The following is a 15,016-nucleotide window of genomic DNA, read 5'->3' on the forward strand; positions in this document are numbered from 1 at the left end:
AAGCTCATCTGCCAAGCTTTTGTATTGCCCTCTGATGTATTTATACATGTTAAATCAGGTCACCTCTCAGTCGCCTTTTTTTCAAGATAATGATGCCCGGTTTGTCCAACCTTTCTAAGTGAGATCTTCCATCCCTCTGATTAATTTAGTTGTCTGTCTTTGTACGTTTTCTAGAAGGTCAATGTCCTTTCTATAGTGGGGTGCCCAAAACTGAATTCCATGTTCCAGATGTGGTCTCACAAGTGATTTATAGGGAACCTTAACTGAACGGGGGGTAAAGAGTTTCAGTTACCTGGGGCTATTACCAGCCCCCTGCAGCAGTCCTGTGCCCTCGGAGCCGCTCTGGAATCCTCCGGTCCCCCGCTGTCACTTAGTTTCGTTTTTGACGACTCACCAGGACGCATTCCCTACTGCAATTAGCGCTGTTGCGGACCGCAACGCTTACAAAGATACGCGTTGCCACACATCTACGCGTGTGGAATGTGGCAACGCGTATTTTTGTATGCGTTGCGGTTCGCAACAATGCTAATTGCAGTAAGGAATGCGTCCAATAATGCGCATGGCGGCCGGCCGACTGGTGAGTCGTCAAAAATGAAACTAAGTGACAGCGGGGGACCGGAAGATTCCAGAGCGGCTCCGAGGGCACAGGACTGCCGCAGGGGGCTGGTAATAGCCCCAGGCAAGTGAAACTCTTTACCCCCCCCCGTTCAGTTAAGGTTCCTTTTAAACAGAGGGAGTAGTATACTAGAATCTCAAGATATTATTTCCTGTTTTATGCATCCCAGAATTTTATTTGCTTTAACTACCACTGCTTGGCATTGTATATGATTACTTATGCTTGCATAACTTAAATTTATTAGCCATAAAAATGTAATGCTTTTATAAAACCTATAACCTACACATTACTTTTTGTAGAATGCCCCAGTGGATGTTTTTTCTCTTGTAAATGTAAAACATTTGTTAGCCCACCGGGACCGCATACTTTCTCTAAACTAAAGTGATATTTTTATAAATAGTTTGTAATACCTCAAAAAATGGCACCCATTGTAGGAATAAAACATCAAATGTATTTGTTAAAAGTGTGATTTAGGGCCCTTCTGAACCCAGTTGCAACATGATCGCAAAATGCTACGTAAAAAAAAAACTGAATGGGAATTCAATTGACTGTTTCCATTAGTGCGATCTGTGTGGGGTGCAATTTTTTTTCCTGAGTGAAGGAAAATTTCATAGCAGTCACATCGCTATGCAATGTTCTCCGCAATTCAGTAATGCCCTGCTCCTTTTTTCCCATAGCAAATGCACCGCAATCATGCCGTACACCCGACAGATTGCAGCAGAATTGCAGTGGTGGAAATTGGAAAGAAACCCGATCACAGCGTGATTGCATTTCCTAGTGGAAAGAGCCCGAGCATAAAATTCTTGGCAAAGAGAATCTGAAGTGAAAATAAACTTATGATATAATGAATTGTATGTGTAATTTTTCTATCTTTTCATTCATTTTTTGTGTCATATGCTGTGTAAGATGGTGTTTACTGTCACTATTCATTTTATTTGCTTTCATGTGCTGGTTTTAAATGCCACAATTCTCTTTAGCTTAGAATTAATGGTGCATGTAACCAGCCCAGTTACAATTTGAACTCGGAATTTACGATGTCTCCCCATCACCAGAGTCTACTTTATGTTATGTTGAGGGAACTGTTGATCTTATCAATTTAGCCAGGATGCCTGGGGAACCTTCAAGAGTAATGGCTCATACACACAGGGTTATTGCTGTCGCCGCAATCACGTGGCACGCGCGTGTTGCGGCGACAGGTCGCCCGTGTGTATGACGCGCGTGCCCTGAACCGTCGCCCGTCGGAGCTGTCGCCAGGCGATTGACATGTTCAATCGCCGGCTACAGCTGTCGCCGCAACTGTCGCTAGTCCGCGTGTGTATGCGGACTAGTGACAGGAAACACAATGGAAGTGAATGGAGCATCCGGCCGGGGGATGCTCCATTCACAGACAGCTTCCGGCGCGTCTCTGCCCTTCTGGCGAGACATGTGGACAGCTGTCGCTCCCTGGTCGCTTGTAAACATGCAACGGGGGACATTTGTCCCCCGTGTGTATGTAGCTTAACAGCTAAAGCCTCGTACTCACGAGGCACAAATGGTGCAAATCACAAAAAAAAAAAAAAGCAGCGACAGCTCGTCGTCAGGTCCCTCTGTGCTACAGCCATACACACGGCGCACAGAGGGACGGAGATTCGGAGGAAGCTGTCGCCGAAGGTTCTTCTCCCCCCGCCGGAAGCTCCATACATTGTGTATGGAGTTGTTGTCGTTAGTCCGCATACACACGGCGGACTAGCGACAGTTGCGCCAAAGTTGCGGCGACAGCTGTTGCCGGCGATTGACCAAGTCAATCGCCCGGCGACAGCTCTGAGTAGCGACGGTTCGGGGCGCGCGTGTCATACACACGGGCGACCTGTCGCCGCAACACGCGCATGCCACATGGTTGCGGCGACAGTTGTAGCCCGTGTGTATGGGCCATTAGGCATCTAATTACATTTATGTTTGCTAAAGAATGTTTCTCCTCTGTATGTCAGTGTATATAAGCTGTGTTTTTCAGTTTTTATCAGGAACAAAGTCAGACGAAGGCTTTTTATAAGCCGAAAGCTCACTGTTTATTCATCTCTAAGATAGCCAGTAAATGGTATCATCCTGATTGAAAACTCTCTAGTACAGTTAAGAAATAGAACATTAGTAGCAGAGAAAAGTCTCATATTTTTTCCAGTACAGGAAGAGTTAAGAAACTTCAGTTACAGTATTCACACAAGCGGTCCTCTGAGCGCTCCAACCCAACCTGGGTCAAAAACAGTGCTGTTTTCTGAAGCACTTATACATCTAAGAAACAGTAAAAGATAAGGTTTTACTGTTGTGAAGTTCAAAGAGCCATTAGCTCTGCTCTGTTTCATAGCTTAACCACTTCCCCTCCCCCGTCATGAGTATCTATACTCCTACCTTTGCGCTGTGCACTCCTACTAGCCCCCCCCCCCCCCTTCTCGCACTAGTTCTTGCTGCCGATCGGCAGAAGCGAGATGTTAGAATGGGAACACAGTTCCCATTCGTTATTCCAAGTCCCCGTGTGAATGAGCGCCGGCGATCAATTAGATGCCGCGTCATTCACAAAAGCTGATACTTACACGTCCACGCATTGCTTCCTGTTTAGCATACTAATAGGTATGTACGCAACAGAGGAATGCACGAGGACATCTTGTGGCCAAACAGTAAAGTTACACTTACATACATTTTTTTTTCTGATTAGCTCAGAGTCTAGCAACAGTTTATGAAAGCCCAACCATATTGATCGGTTTCATCACCACGCTCTTGGAGTTGGGCATAAAGTCTCATCATGTTTGTCAATCAGAATTTGCCAATCAAATTTAAATATTACATAGGAATAAATAAAGAAAGGAAAACGAGAAACAGACCAAAGGGAGAAGTGAAAGTTGGGAGAGTACCGTATCCTCCGGCGTACAAGACTGCCCCCCAACCCCTGGAATCCTTTAAGAAGTCGGGGGCCGTACCCACATGCCAGGCATCATTGAGTAACCGAGTAATGCGCAATGCAAACACATTTTTATTTATTTTTTTATAAAAAGTCATACATTTACATTTAACCACTTCCCGACCGCCGTATGTACAATTGGCGGCCGGGAAGTGCACCCCGCAAGGACCGCCGTATTGACAAATGGCGACGGTCCTTGTAGGGGCATGGGCGGAGCGATCGCGTCATCCGTGACGCGATCCTCCGCCTCCGCCTGGCGCCGCTCACCCGCCGCAACATCCCGCCGGCCATACGGAAGCGCCGGCGGGATGTTAACCCGACGATCGCCGCATACAAAGTGTATAATACACTTTGTAATGTTTACAAAGTGTATTATACAGGCTGCCTCCTGCCCTGGTGGTCCCAGTGTCCGAGGGACTACCAGGGCAGGCTGCAGCCACCCTAGTCTGCACCAAGCACACTGATTTTTTACCCCCCCCCTGCCCCAGATCACCCACAGCACCCTTCAGACCCCCCCTGCCCACCCCCCAGACCCCTGTTTGCACCCAATCACCCCCCTAATCACCCATCAATCACTCCCTGTCACTATCTGTCAACGCTATTTTTTTTTTATCCCCCCCCCCCTGCTCCCTGCCCCCTCCTGATCACCCCCCCACCCCTCAGATTCTCCCCAGACCCCCCCCCCCTGTTTACTGTATGCATCTATCCCCCTGATCACCTGTCAATCACCTGTCAATCACCCATCAATCACCCCCTGTCACTGCCACCCATCAATCAGCCCCTAACCTGCCCCTTGCGGGCAATCTGATCACCCCCCCCACACACCAATAGCTCGCCCGCAGATCCAACATCAGATCACCTCCCAAATCCATTGTTTACATCTATTCTCTCCTCTAAACACCCACTAATTACCCATCGATCACCACCTGTCACTTTTACCTATCAGATCAGACCCTAATCTGCCCCTTGCGGGCACCCAATCACCCGCCCACACGCTCAGATTGCCCTCTGACCCCCCCTTATCAATTCACCAGTGCATTAATTACATCTGTTCTTCCCTGTAATAACCCACTGATCACCTGTCAATCACCTGCCAATCACCTATCACCCATCAATCACCCCCTGTCACCCCCTGTCACTGCCACCCATCAATCAGCCCCTAACCTGCCCCTTGCGGGCAATCTGATCACCCACCCACACCATTAGATCGCCCGCAAACCCGCCGTCAGATTACCTCCCAAATGTATCGTTTACATCTGTTATCTTCTCTAAACACCCACTAATTACCCATCAATCACCCATCAATCACCCCCTATCACCACCTGTCACTGTTACCTATCAGATCAGACCCTAATCTGCCCCTTACGGGCACCCAATCACCCGCCCACACGCTCAGATTGCCCTCAGACCCCCCCCCCCCTTATCAATTCGCCAGTGCATTAATTACATCTGTCCTTCCCTGTAATAACCCACTGATCACCTGTCAATAACCTGCCAATCACCTATCACCCATCAATCACCCCCTGTCACTGCCACCCAACAATCAGCCCCTAACCTGCCCCTTGCGGGCAATCTGATCACCCACCCACACAAATAGATCGCCCGCAGATCCGACATCAGATCACCACCCAAGCGCAGCGTTTACATCTATTCTCTCCTCTAAACACCCACTAATTACCCATCAATCACCCCCTATCACCACCTGTCACTGTTACCCATCAGATCAGACCCTAATCTGCCCCTTGCGGGCACCCAATCACCCGCCTACACGCTCAGATTGCCCTCAGACCCCCCCTTATCAATTCGCTAGTGCAATATTTACATCTGTCCTTCCCTGTAATAACCCACTGATCACCTGTCAATCACCTGCCAATCACCTATCACCCATCAATCACCCCCTGTCACTGCCACCCATCAATCACCCCCTGTCACTGCCACCCATCAATCACCCGCTGTCACTGCCACCCATCAATCAGCCCCTAACCTGCCCCTTGCGGGCAAACTGATCACCCACCCACACCAATAGATCGCCCGCAGATCCGACATCAGATCACCACCCAAGCGCAGTGTTTCCATCTATTCTCTACCCTAAACACCCACTAATTACCCATCAATCACCCCCTGTCACTGCTACCTATCAGATTAGACCCCTATCTGCCCCTAGGGCACTCAATCACCCGCCCACACCCTCAGAATGCCCTCAGACCCCAGCCCTGATCACCTCGCCAGTGCATTGCTTGCATCTATTCCCCCCTCTAATCACACCTTGAGACACCCATCAATCACCTCCTGTCACCCCCTAGCACACCTACCCATCAGATCAGGCCCCAATTTGCCCCGTGTGGGCTCCTGATCACTCGGCCAAACCCTCAGATCCCCCTCAGACCCCCTTCCGATCACCTCCCCAGTGCATTGATTGCATCTATTTTCCCCTCTAACCACCCCCTGAGACACCCATCAATCACCTCCTGTCACCCCCCTAGCACTCCTATCCATCAGATCAGGCCCAATACAACCTGTCATCTAAAAGGCCACCCTGCTTATGACCGGTTCCACAAAATTCGCCCCCTCATAGACCACCTGTCATCAAAATTTGCAGATGCTTATACCCCTGAACAGTCATTTTGAGACATTTGGTTTCCAGACTACTCACGGTTTTGGGCCTGTAAAATGCCAGGGCGGTATAGGAACCCCACAAGTGACCCCATTTTAGAAAAAAAGACACCCCAAGGTATTTTGTTAGGTGTATGACGAGTTCATAGAAGATTTTATTTTTTGTCAAAAGTTAGCGGAAATTAATTTTTATTGTTTTTTTTTCACAAAGTGTCATTTTTCACTAACTTGTGACAAAAAATAAAATCTTCTATGAACTCGCCATACACCTAACAGAATACCTTGGGGTGTCTTCTTTCTAAAATGGGGTCACTTGTGGGGTTCCTATACTGCCCTGGCATTTTAGGGCCCCTAAACCGCGAGGAGTAGTCTAGAAAACAAATGCTTCAAAATGATCTGTGAATAGGACGTTGGGCCCCTTAGCGCACCTAGGCTGCAAAAAAGTGTCACACATGTGGTACCGCCGTACTCAGGAAAAGTAGTATAATGTGTTTTGGGGTGTATTTTTACACATACCCATGCTGGGTGGGAGAAATTTCTATGTAAATGGACAATTGTGTGTAAAAAAATCAAACAATTGTCATTTACAGAGATATTTCTCCCACTTAGCATGGGTATGTGTAAAAATACACCCCAAAACGCATTATACTACTTCTCCTGAGTACGGCGGTACCACATGTGTGGCACTTTTTTACACCCTAAGTACGCTAAGGGGCCCAACGTCCAATGAGTACCTTTAGGATTTCACAGGTCATTTTGCGACATTTGGTTTCAAGACTACTCCTCACGGTTTAGGGCCCCTAAAATGCCAGGGCAGTATAGGAACCCCACAAATGACCCCATTCTAGAAAGAAGACACCCAAAGGTATTCCGTACGGAGTATGGTGAGTTCATAGAAGATTTTATTTTTTGTCACAAGTTAGCGGAAAATGACACTTTGTGAAAAAAAACTATTAAAATCAATGTCCGCTAACTTGTGACAAAAAAATAAAAACTTCTATGAACTCACCATACTCCTAACGGAATACCTTGGGGTGTCTTCTTTCTAAAATGGGGTCATTAGTGGGGTTCCTATACTGCCCTGGCATTTTAGGGGCCCTAAACCGCGAGGAGAAGTCTTGAAACAAAAATGACCTGTGAAATCCTAAAGTTACTCATTGGACTTTGGGCCCCTAAGTGCAGTTAGGGTGCAAAAAAGTGCCACACATGTGGTATCGCCGTACTCGGGAGAAGTAGTATAATTTGTTTTGGGGTGTATTTTTACACATACCCATGCTGGGTGGGAGAAATACCTCTGTAAATGACAATCTTTTGATTTTTTTACACACAATTGTCCATTTACAGAGGTATTTCTCCCACCCAGCATGGGTATGTGTAAAAATACACCCCAAAACACATTGTACTACTTCTCCCGAGTATGGCGATACCACATGTGTGGCACTTTTTTGCACCCTAACTGCGCTAAAGGGCCCAAAGTCCAATGAGTACCTTTAGGATTTCACAGGTCATTTTGAGAAATTTCGTTTCAAGACTACTCCTCACGGTTTAGGGCCCCTAAAATGCCAGGGCAGTATAGGAACCCCACAAATGACCCCATTTTAGAAAGAAGACACCCCAAGGTATTCCGTTAGTAGTATGGCGAGTTCATAGAAGATTTTATTTTTTGTCACAAGTTAGCGGAAATTGTTTTTTATCGTTTATCGTAGGTAGTCCTAACGGAATACCTTGGGGTGTCTTCTTTCTAAAATGGGGTCATTTGTGGGGTTCCTATACTGCCCTGGCATTTTAGGGGCCCTAAACCGTGAGGAGTAGTCTTGAAACGAAATTTCTCAAAATAACCTGTGAAATCCTAAAGGTACTCATTGGACTTTGGGCCCTTTAGCGCAGTTAGGGTGCAAAAAAGTGCCACACATGTGGTATCGCCGTACTCAGGAGAAGTAGTATAATGTGTTTTGTGGTGTATTTTTACACATACCCATGCTGAGTGGGAGAAAGATCTCTGTAAATGGACAATTGTGTGTTATAAAAATTAACAAATTGTCATTTACAGAGATATTTCTCCCACCCAGCATGGGTATGTGTAAAAATACACCCCAAAACACATTATACTACTTCTCCTGAGTACGGCAATACCACATGTGTGGCACTTTTTTGCAGCCTAACTGCGCTAAGGGGTCCAAAGTCCAATGAGCACCTTTAGGCTTTACAGGGGTGCTTACAATTTAGCACCCACCAAAATGTCAGGACAGTAAACACACCCCACAAATGACCCCATTTTGGAAAGTAGACCCTTCAAGGTATTCAGAGAGGGGCATGGTGAGTCCGTGGCAGATTTCATTTTTTTTTGTCGCAAGTTAGAAGAAATGGAAACTTTTTTTTTTTTTTTTCTCACAAAGTGTCATTTTCCGCTTACTTGTGACAAAAAAATAATATCTTCTATGAACTCACTATGCCTCTCAGTGAATACTTTGGGATGTCTTCTTTCCAAAATGGGGTCATTTGGGGGGTATTTATACTATCCTGGAATTCTAGCCCCTCATGAAACATGACAGGGGGTCAGAAAAGTCAGAGATGCTTGAAAATGGGAAAATTCACTTTTTGCACCATAGTTTGTAAACGCTATAACTTTTACCCAAACCAATAAATATACACTGAATGGGTTTTTTTTATCAAAAACATGTTTGTCCACATTTTTCGCGCTGCATGTATACAGAAATTTTACTTTATTTGAAAAATGTCAGCACAGAAAGTTAAAAAAAATCATTTTTTTGCCAAAATTCATGTCTTTTTTGATGAATATAATAAAAAGTAAAAATCGCAGGAGCAATCAAATAGCACCAAAAGAAAGCTTTGTTAGTGACAAGAAAAGGAGCCAAAATTCATTTAGGTGGTAGGTTGTATGAGCGAGCAATAAACCGTGAAAGCTGCAGTGGTCTGAATGGAAAAAAAGTGGCCGGTCCTTAAGGGGTAGAAAGCCCTAGGTCCTCAAGTGGTTAAAATAACCATTTCCCTCTCACACTCACCCATTGTACCTAGGTTGTTCTTGTTTTTTTGTTTGTTTGTTTTTTATATTAAAAAAATAATCCCCCCCCCCCCCCCCCAAAAAAAAAACACGTTACCTTAAGGATTGAACTTTTTAAATATGTATGTCAAGAGGGTATTACTGTTATTTTTTTAAATCATGGGCTTGTAAATAGTGATGGCCGCAAAATTGAAAAAAATGCACCTTTATTTCCAAATAAAATATTGGCACCATACATTGTTCTAGGGAAATATTTTAAATGTTGCAATAATCGAGACAAATGGGAAATAAAATGTGTGAGTTTTAATTATGGTAGCATGTATTATTTTAAAACTATAATGGCTGAAAACTGAGAAATAATGATTTTTTTCGTATTCTTTTCTTATTATTCCCATAAAAATGCATTTAGAATAAAATAATTCTTAGGAAAAAGTACCACCTAAAGAAAGCCTAATTGGTGGCAAAAAAAACAAAAAAAAAACAAGATATCGATTTTGTTGTGATAAGTAGTAATAAAGTTATAGGTGAATGAATTGAAGGAGCGCTATTGCTCTGGAGTTTAAGGGGAAAAAACTTTGGAGATGAAGTGGTTAAAATACAGAGTGTAATTTTTAAACTGCAAACATGACAGAACGCTGCAATGTTATAACCCCCCCCCCCCCCCCCCAAAAAAAAAACCTATATAACTGAAACTAAAAATATGAGACTCTTTACCTTATATCATAAGGGTTTTTTTTTATTTTTGCTTCATCGTCACTTTAACACGGGCACACCTCACACATGCATTCATTTGAAGTTCCCTGATATGAAGGTGTATGGATTTAAAAAAAATTCACGTCTCTCTCTTCCCCCACCCCCTTCCATATTCACATATGCAGTGCTAACCTTATTACTTGTTTCTCCGCCATGCCCGCTCATCTTCTCGTCACTTATTCCGATAAGTGTACTTTATTAACAACCCTCTGTAGGCTCCCGATCTCACACGACACCAGGACACTTGTATGTGAATATGAAAGAGAGGGAGAGGTGGGCGTCCTGACAGGGAGTTTGTGAGAAATATTTTCCGCTGGTCACAGGGGGAGGAAGGGGGTTAGGATACTGTGTACTCTGCAAGGGGAGACAGAGGCACCCATACACCGAGGCACAGTGATTACTCAAGGGGGGGGGGGGGGGGAATACTGGACTATCTGAATGTTACCATGGGGGGGGGGGGGGGGGAACCAGCTACTTATTACACTTATTATCAAGGGTTTTCTGTCTGATTGGGAAGTTTTACTCATCTGGGGCTTCCTCCAGCCCCTAGAAGTCTGTCAGGTCCCATGGCAAATTTCTATTCTGCTCCAGGCTGCCATTGTCGCCTTCTTAAGACCACGACTTGCAGCTGGGTCCATGATCGCAAAAACTTGAACTGCAGAAAGAGAGGAGAGAGCACACCATCCAGTGATGTGAATAGGATGTGCCAGGCTGCCCGGTCACCAGCCGGATATACTTATTCCAATGGAAAAGGCCGGCACCATCCCGTTGTATTATGCTCTTTTACTGTTTCATAAAGAACAAGCCATCACAGCGAAACATTTCAGAGCATGCCGCTCCTTTTTCAAGTTGGTGACAGTCTGAGGATCAAACGTACAAATGCCTGTATTTACAGTATATACCCCACATGAACATCACAAACCAATCAGACTGGTATATATGACCAGCCAATCACAGGTCTTAAAGCACCATGCGGACCTGATGGGGAACTGAGGTGAAGTGAGAGGAGCCAATGGTATTGCTGTAAACTGGTTGCTAGGTTACTATTGCTGGATTCCTGTGTGGGCTGCGCTTTATTAAAGTAAGATTGGAATTATGCAATTATATTGTTGATGAACTGTAAAAATATTGCTTGCAACTGAACTATTTACACTGATGATAGATCAGTACAATCGATGTATCAGTAAATCAAATTTTGCCTAGGGACCTGATACCTGACCAGGAGAGGATATACAGCCATGCAGCCACACAAGTTCTCCATGAATTCTGGGGCCCTTGTGGCTGCAAAACCCCTTGTAATCCATAGTAACTCAGCGGGAATTACACGTTACATTTTATTACTGTATAATGTTAATAAATGTGTGCATCTATCTGTTGGGCCCAACAGTACGGTGCTTATTTATCAATCAATCAGATTGTAATTTCTTTGATTACCTGCAGGTCACTCCTTTAACATCTTGTTATTAATTAGGGGTGATCTACTGAGTTATAGTGTTGATTAGCTACTTCATCACTTAGCCTTATTACACTGGAATGGCAAACCAAAACTGTTCAATTGAGCAGAGCCTCAGATTGGATGATGAATAGAAGCTTACGTCAACTTAAAAAAAAAGTTATCCACTCCAAAAGTTATGGGTGTCAGATAAAAAACATTTGTTTTTCACTTGGGGCCCACTTAAGGAAATGGTGTTCTCCATTTTCAAGGTCTTAAATGCTGTTTGGGTATCCACAAAGTGGTGGTCTTGGCGATTTCCCCTGTATAAAAGTGACAATCCAGGAAATAAGTGCTTTCTTCTCTGCATGGAAAATTGGGGCAGAGGGGGTTGAATTGAATGGGATATCTATAAAAGTGTATAGACACCTTAATGTTAGGTTATGTGTGTGATTAATTGTTGTGGTCTTCATTTCAGTGTGCACCGGATAATAAACTACCCACTCCAAGTTTACTCCAAAGGTAATGTTTTCCTTTTAAAATTCTATCAATAAAATTAGGTTCTATCATATAAACTGTTGCATTACAAGACTTTGTAACTGCTTGTAAAGCCTAGTTCAAAACCACAGAACCCTGAAAAAAAAAATCACTTGATGCTGTTAATGTATGTGTGCAAAAAATGATCACATGCAGGTTTGCTGGGTATTTTAGAACTAGGGGGATGGGTACTTTAAAGAAATGTAACTTAGGCCTGTGTTTCTCAAAGTTGGTGCCGCAAGTGCTTTGTGCCGCAACAGCCCTGTCTTGAACTCCCTCCACCTCAGTATCTTGTAAAAAATCTGCTTGGTTCTTGCATTTGCATGATCACTAATGGTGCCCATACATGGTACAATTTTTTTCATCCAATCTTACCATTTCTATGTAGTATAAGAGAACTGCCTAAATTATCCTTTCAGTATATTCACTGAATTTACCCTTATACTACATAGAAATGGTAAAATTGGATGAAAAAAATTGTACCATGTATGGGCACCCTTACTCAGTAAAGGAACCAGCCTTTAAAGCGTTGCTATCATAATTCCAGCATAGTGGGTTCTGAACCCTCTATAACATAGATTGACGGTTTACCTTGAAATGAATCTGAGCACTCAGTATTTGATTTTATGTAAAAAAAAATGTATTTGCCTATCATACAGCATAAATACAAAAATATGAACACTTCCAAGTAGCTTTTCCCTCGCACAATATTACATCAGATTAGGCCCTTATAGTCAAGCAAACATTACTTCTTAGTAGAGTGAAAAAAGTACACCAATTGTATCATGTAGAATAAGATCAAAAACAGCCTCAGCTGTTTTAGTAGCTGTGTCAAAAACTTATAATGTTCTTAAATACAATTCTAAAAAAGAACATCTAACAGATCTTCTTGCTAACATAATATTCCTTCTCTGTCATTTCTGTAACATCTAGAACCACATGTGGGAAGGTAGGGCTTCATAAGAGCTTTAGCTTGTGTGTGTTTTTTCGGATGATTTGCAGGCTAGTGTCTGAATAGCTCTCAAACCACCTATTTTTATACCCACTCCATCCAATATTGCAGGCCCGATTCGCTGAAATTTTCTTGCATCAATAATTGTTTTATTTTGAATTACTGACATTTAATTTATTTTATTTACTTATTTCAAATTTAACTTATTGCTGGGCATTTGCATTGTTTGGTAAATTTACACATGCTGACATTTGCTTACCGGGTCTGCTTAACATCATAACGTCTATTAATTAGCACTTTGACGCTGGTAGACTTCTTGTCCGCGCCCGACCTGTTTATTTAATTTAATTGCCCTAGACATTAGGACTTTAAAATATTAAACAATCTTCATTCTACCTGTCTTTCATGACAAATTTCTGATATTATGTCTCTCTACTAGTTAGTTTGGAACATGTCTGTCCTGTTCCTGAAATGGAGTCAGCCATTTTGACCCAGCAAAGCATGTAGACCTGTAGGTTACAGCCTACACCAATTTAATACTTATTTAACCACTAGACATGATTGCAGCAGTATATCTACATCCCACAACAGTACTGTTCCTGTGCCAGGGGCATAGATAATTTCCTCTGCTTTCCTATGGGTGGTGCTCGCCCCGTGACTGGCAGTTACAGGACAGATTGGTGAATAGGAACATGCTCCCATTCACCAATCTAGGTGCCAGATGTATGAATAATCTCTGCTGTTCATTATTATTCATCGCAAAACTGTAAAAAAAAAAAAAAAGTTCACTTTCGTTATACAGGTAGTCCTCGGTTTACGAACGCCCGCTTTACGAACGCCCCGCCAATACAAACACCGTGACCATAGCTCTGCCCTGTTGCAATGACGTCACCAGTGAGTGCCGGATCGCGGTGACTCGAGCGACTTAATGGAATTTAAACTAAAATATGGATGCCCTGTGCGTGTGGGAAGGTGAGCAGATACATACCACACACCTCCTGTGTCCTGGCATCACACTTGGTCTCTGCAAATCACCTCCGTTACGCTGTGCCCTCTGACCCGGATATGCGCATGCGCAGTATACCATGCCAGGTTGTGGCTGCTGATCCTGAGATCTTTCGCCGAGAGTGACGCTGGGACCCGGGAGGTGTGCAGTATGTACCTGCTCACCTCCCCACACACCTATACTACCCATACTGGGCACTGTACTGGCTATACTGGGGCACTATACTGGCTATACTGGGCACTATACTACCCATACTGGGCACTATACTACCCATACTGGACACTATACTGGCTATACTGGGCACTATACTAGCTATACTGGGGCACTATACTACCCATACTGAGCACTATACTAGCTGTACTGGGGCTTTATACTAACTGTACTGGGCACTATACTGGCCACTGGCGTAACAATAGGGGATGCGACCCCTGCCAACGCGGGGGAGCCCGGGGCCCCCCTAGGGCCCACTCAGGGACTTTTGTGGGGCAGGAGGGGTCGCAGCATAAGAGGAGAGCGTGGCCGCAGATCGGTGGGGAGGGGGGGGGACATCTCCCCCCCCCTCACCTCGGGCTCTCCTCTCAGGGCTTTCCCTCCTGCAATCAATCATTGGTGGCGGCGGCAGGCTGAATACATTACCTTCTTCTCGCCGGAGGTCTTCCGTTCTCTAAGAGCTTCATGTTGCTGTCACCAATGATTGATTGCAGGAGGGGGAGCGCTGAGAGGAGAGCCCGAGGTGAGGGAGGGGGGGGGGAATGCCCCCCCCACCGATCTGCGGCCACGCTCTCCTCTTATGCTTCGACCCCTCCTGCCCCACAAAAGTCCCTGAGCGGGCCCTAGGGGGGTGGGGCTCTGATTTTTTTTTTTTGCAGGGGGGCCCTGGGATTTCTAGGTACGCCCCTGATACTGGCTATACTGGGCACTATACTAGCTATACTGGGGCACTACCTACCCATACTGGGCACTATACTAGCTATACTGGGCACTATAAGAACGGATTCAAGTTAAGAATAAACAATTCCGTTCGTTAACCGGGGACTATTCCTGCTTCGACTTAAGAATGGATTCAGGTTAAGAACGAGCCTACAGTCCCTATCTCGTTCTTTAACCAAGGACTACCTGTAGTATACAAAGCTAAGATTCAGCTTTCGATACTTGA

The 15,016-nt window shown here is 44.5% G+C and overlaps 1 protein-coding gene across 4 annotated transcripts in view; it reads left to right on the forward strand.

The window, feature by feature from the left end:
- The window catches only part of MKNK2 (MAPK interacting serine/threonine kinase 2), a 444,163-nt gene that overhangs the window by 310,939 nt on the left and 118,208 nt on the right, over positions 1-15,016 (forward strand). For 3 of the 4 annotated variants that reach the window (XM_068233848.1, XM_068233850.1, XM_068233851.1), the window contains one exon: positions 11,844-11,887. In XM_068233848.1, the coding sequence (XP_068089949.1) occupies positions 11,844-11,887 (44 nt within the window). Of the gene's footprint in view, positions 1-1,293; positions 1,466-11,843; positions 11,888-15,016 lie in introns of those variants that run through there. The other variant, XM_068233849.1, reaches the window with a different exon arrangement.

The sequence above is a fragment of the Hyperolius riggenbachi genome, chromosome 1, assembly GCF_040937935.1.
Source record: "Hyperolius riggenbachi isolate aHypRig1 chromosome 1, aHypRig1.pri, whole genome shotgun sequence".
Lineage (NCBI taxonomy): Eukaryota > Metazoa > Chordata > Amphibia > Anura > Hyperoliidae > Hyperolius > Hyperolius riggenbachi.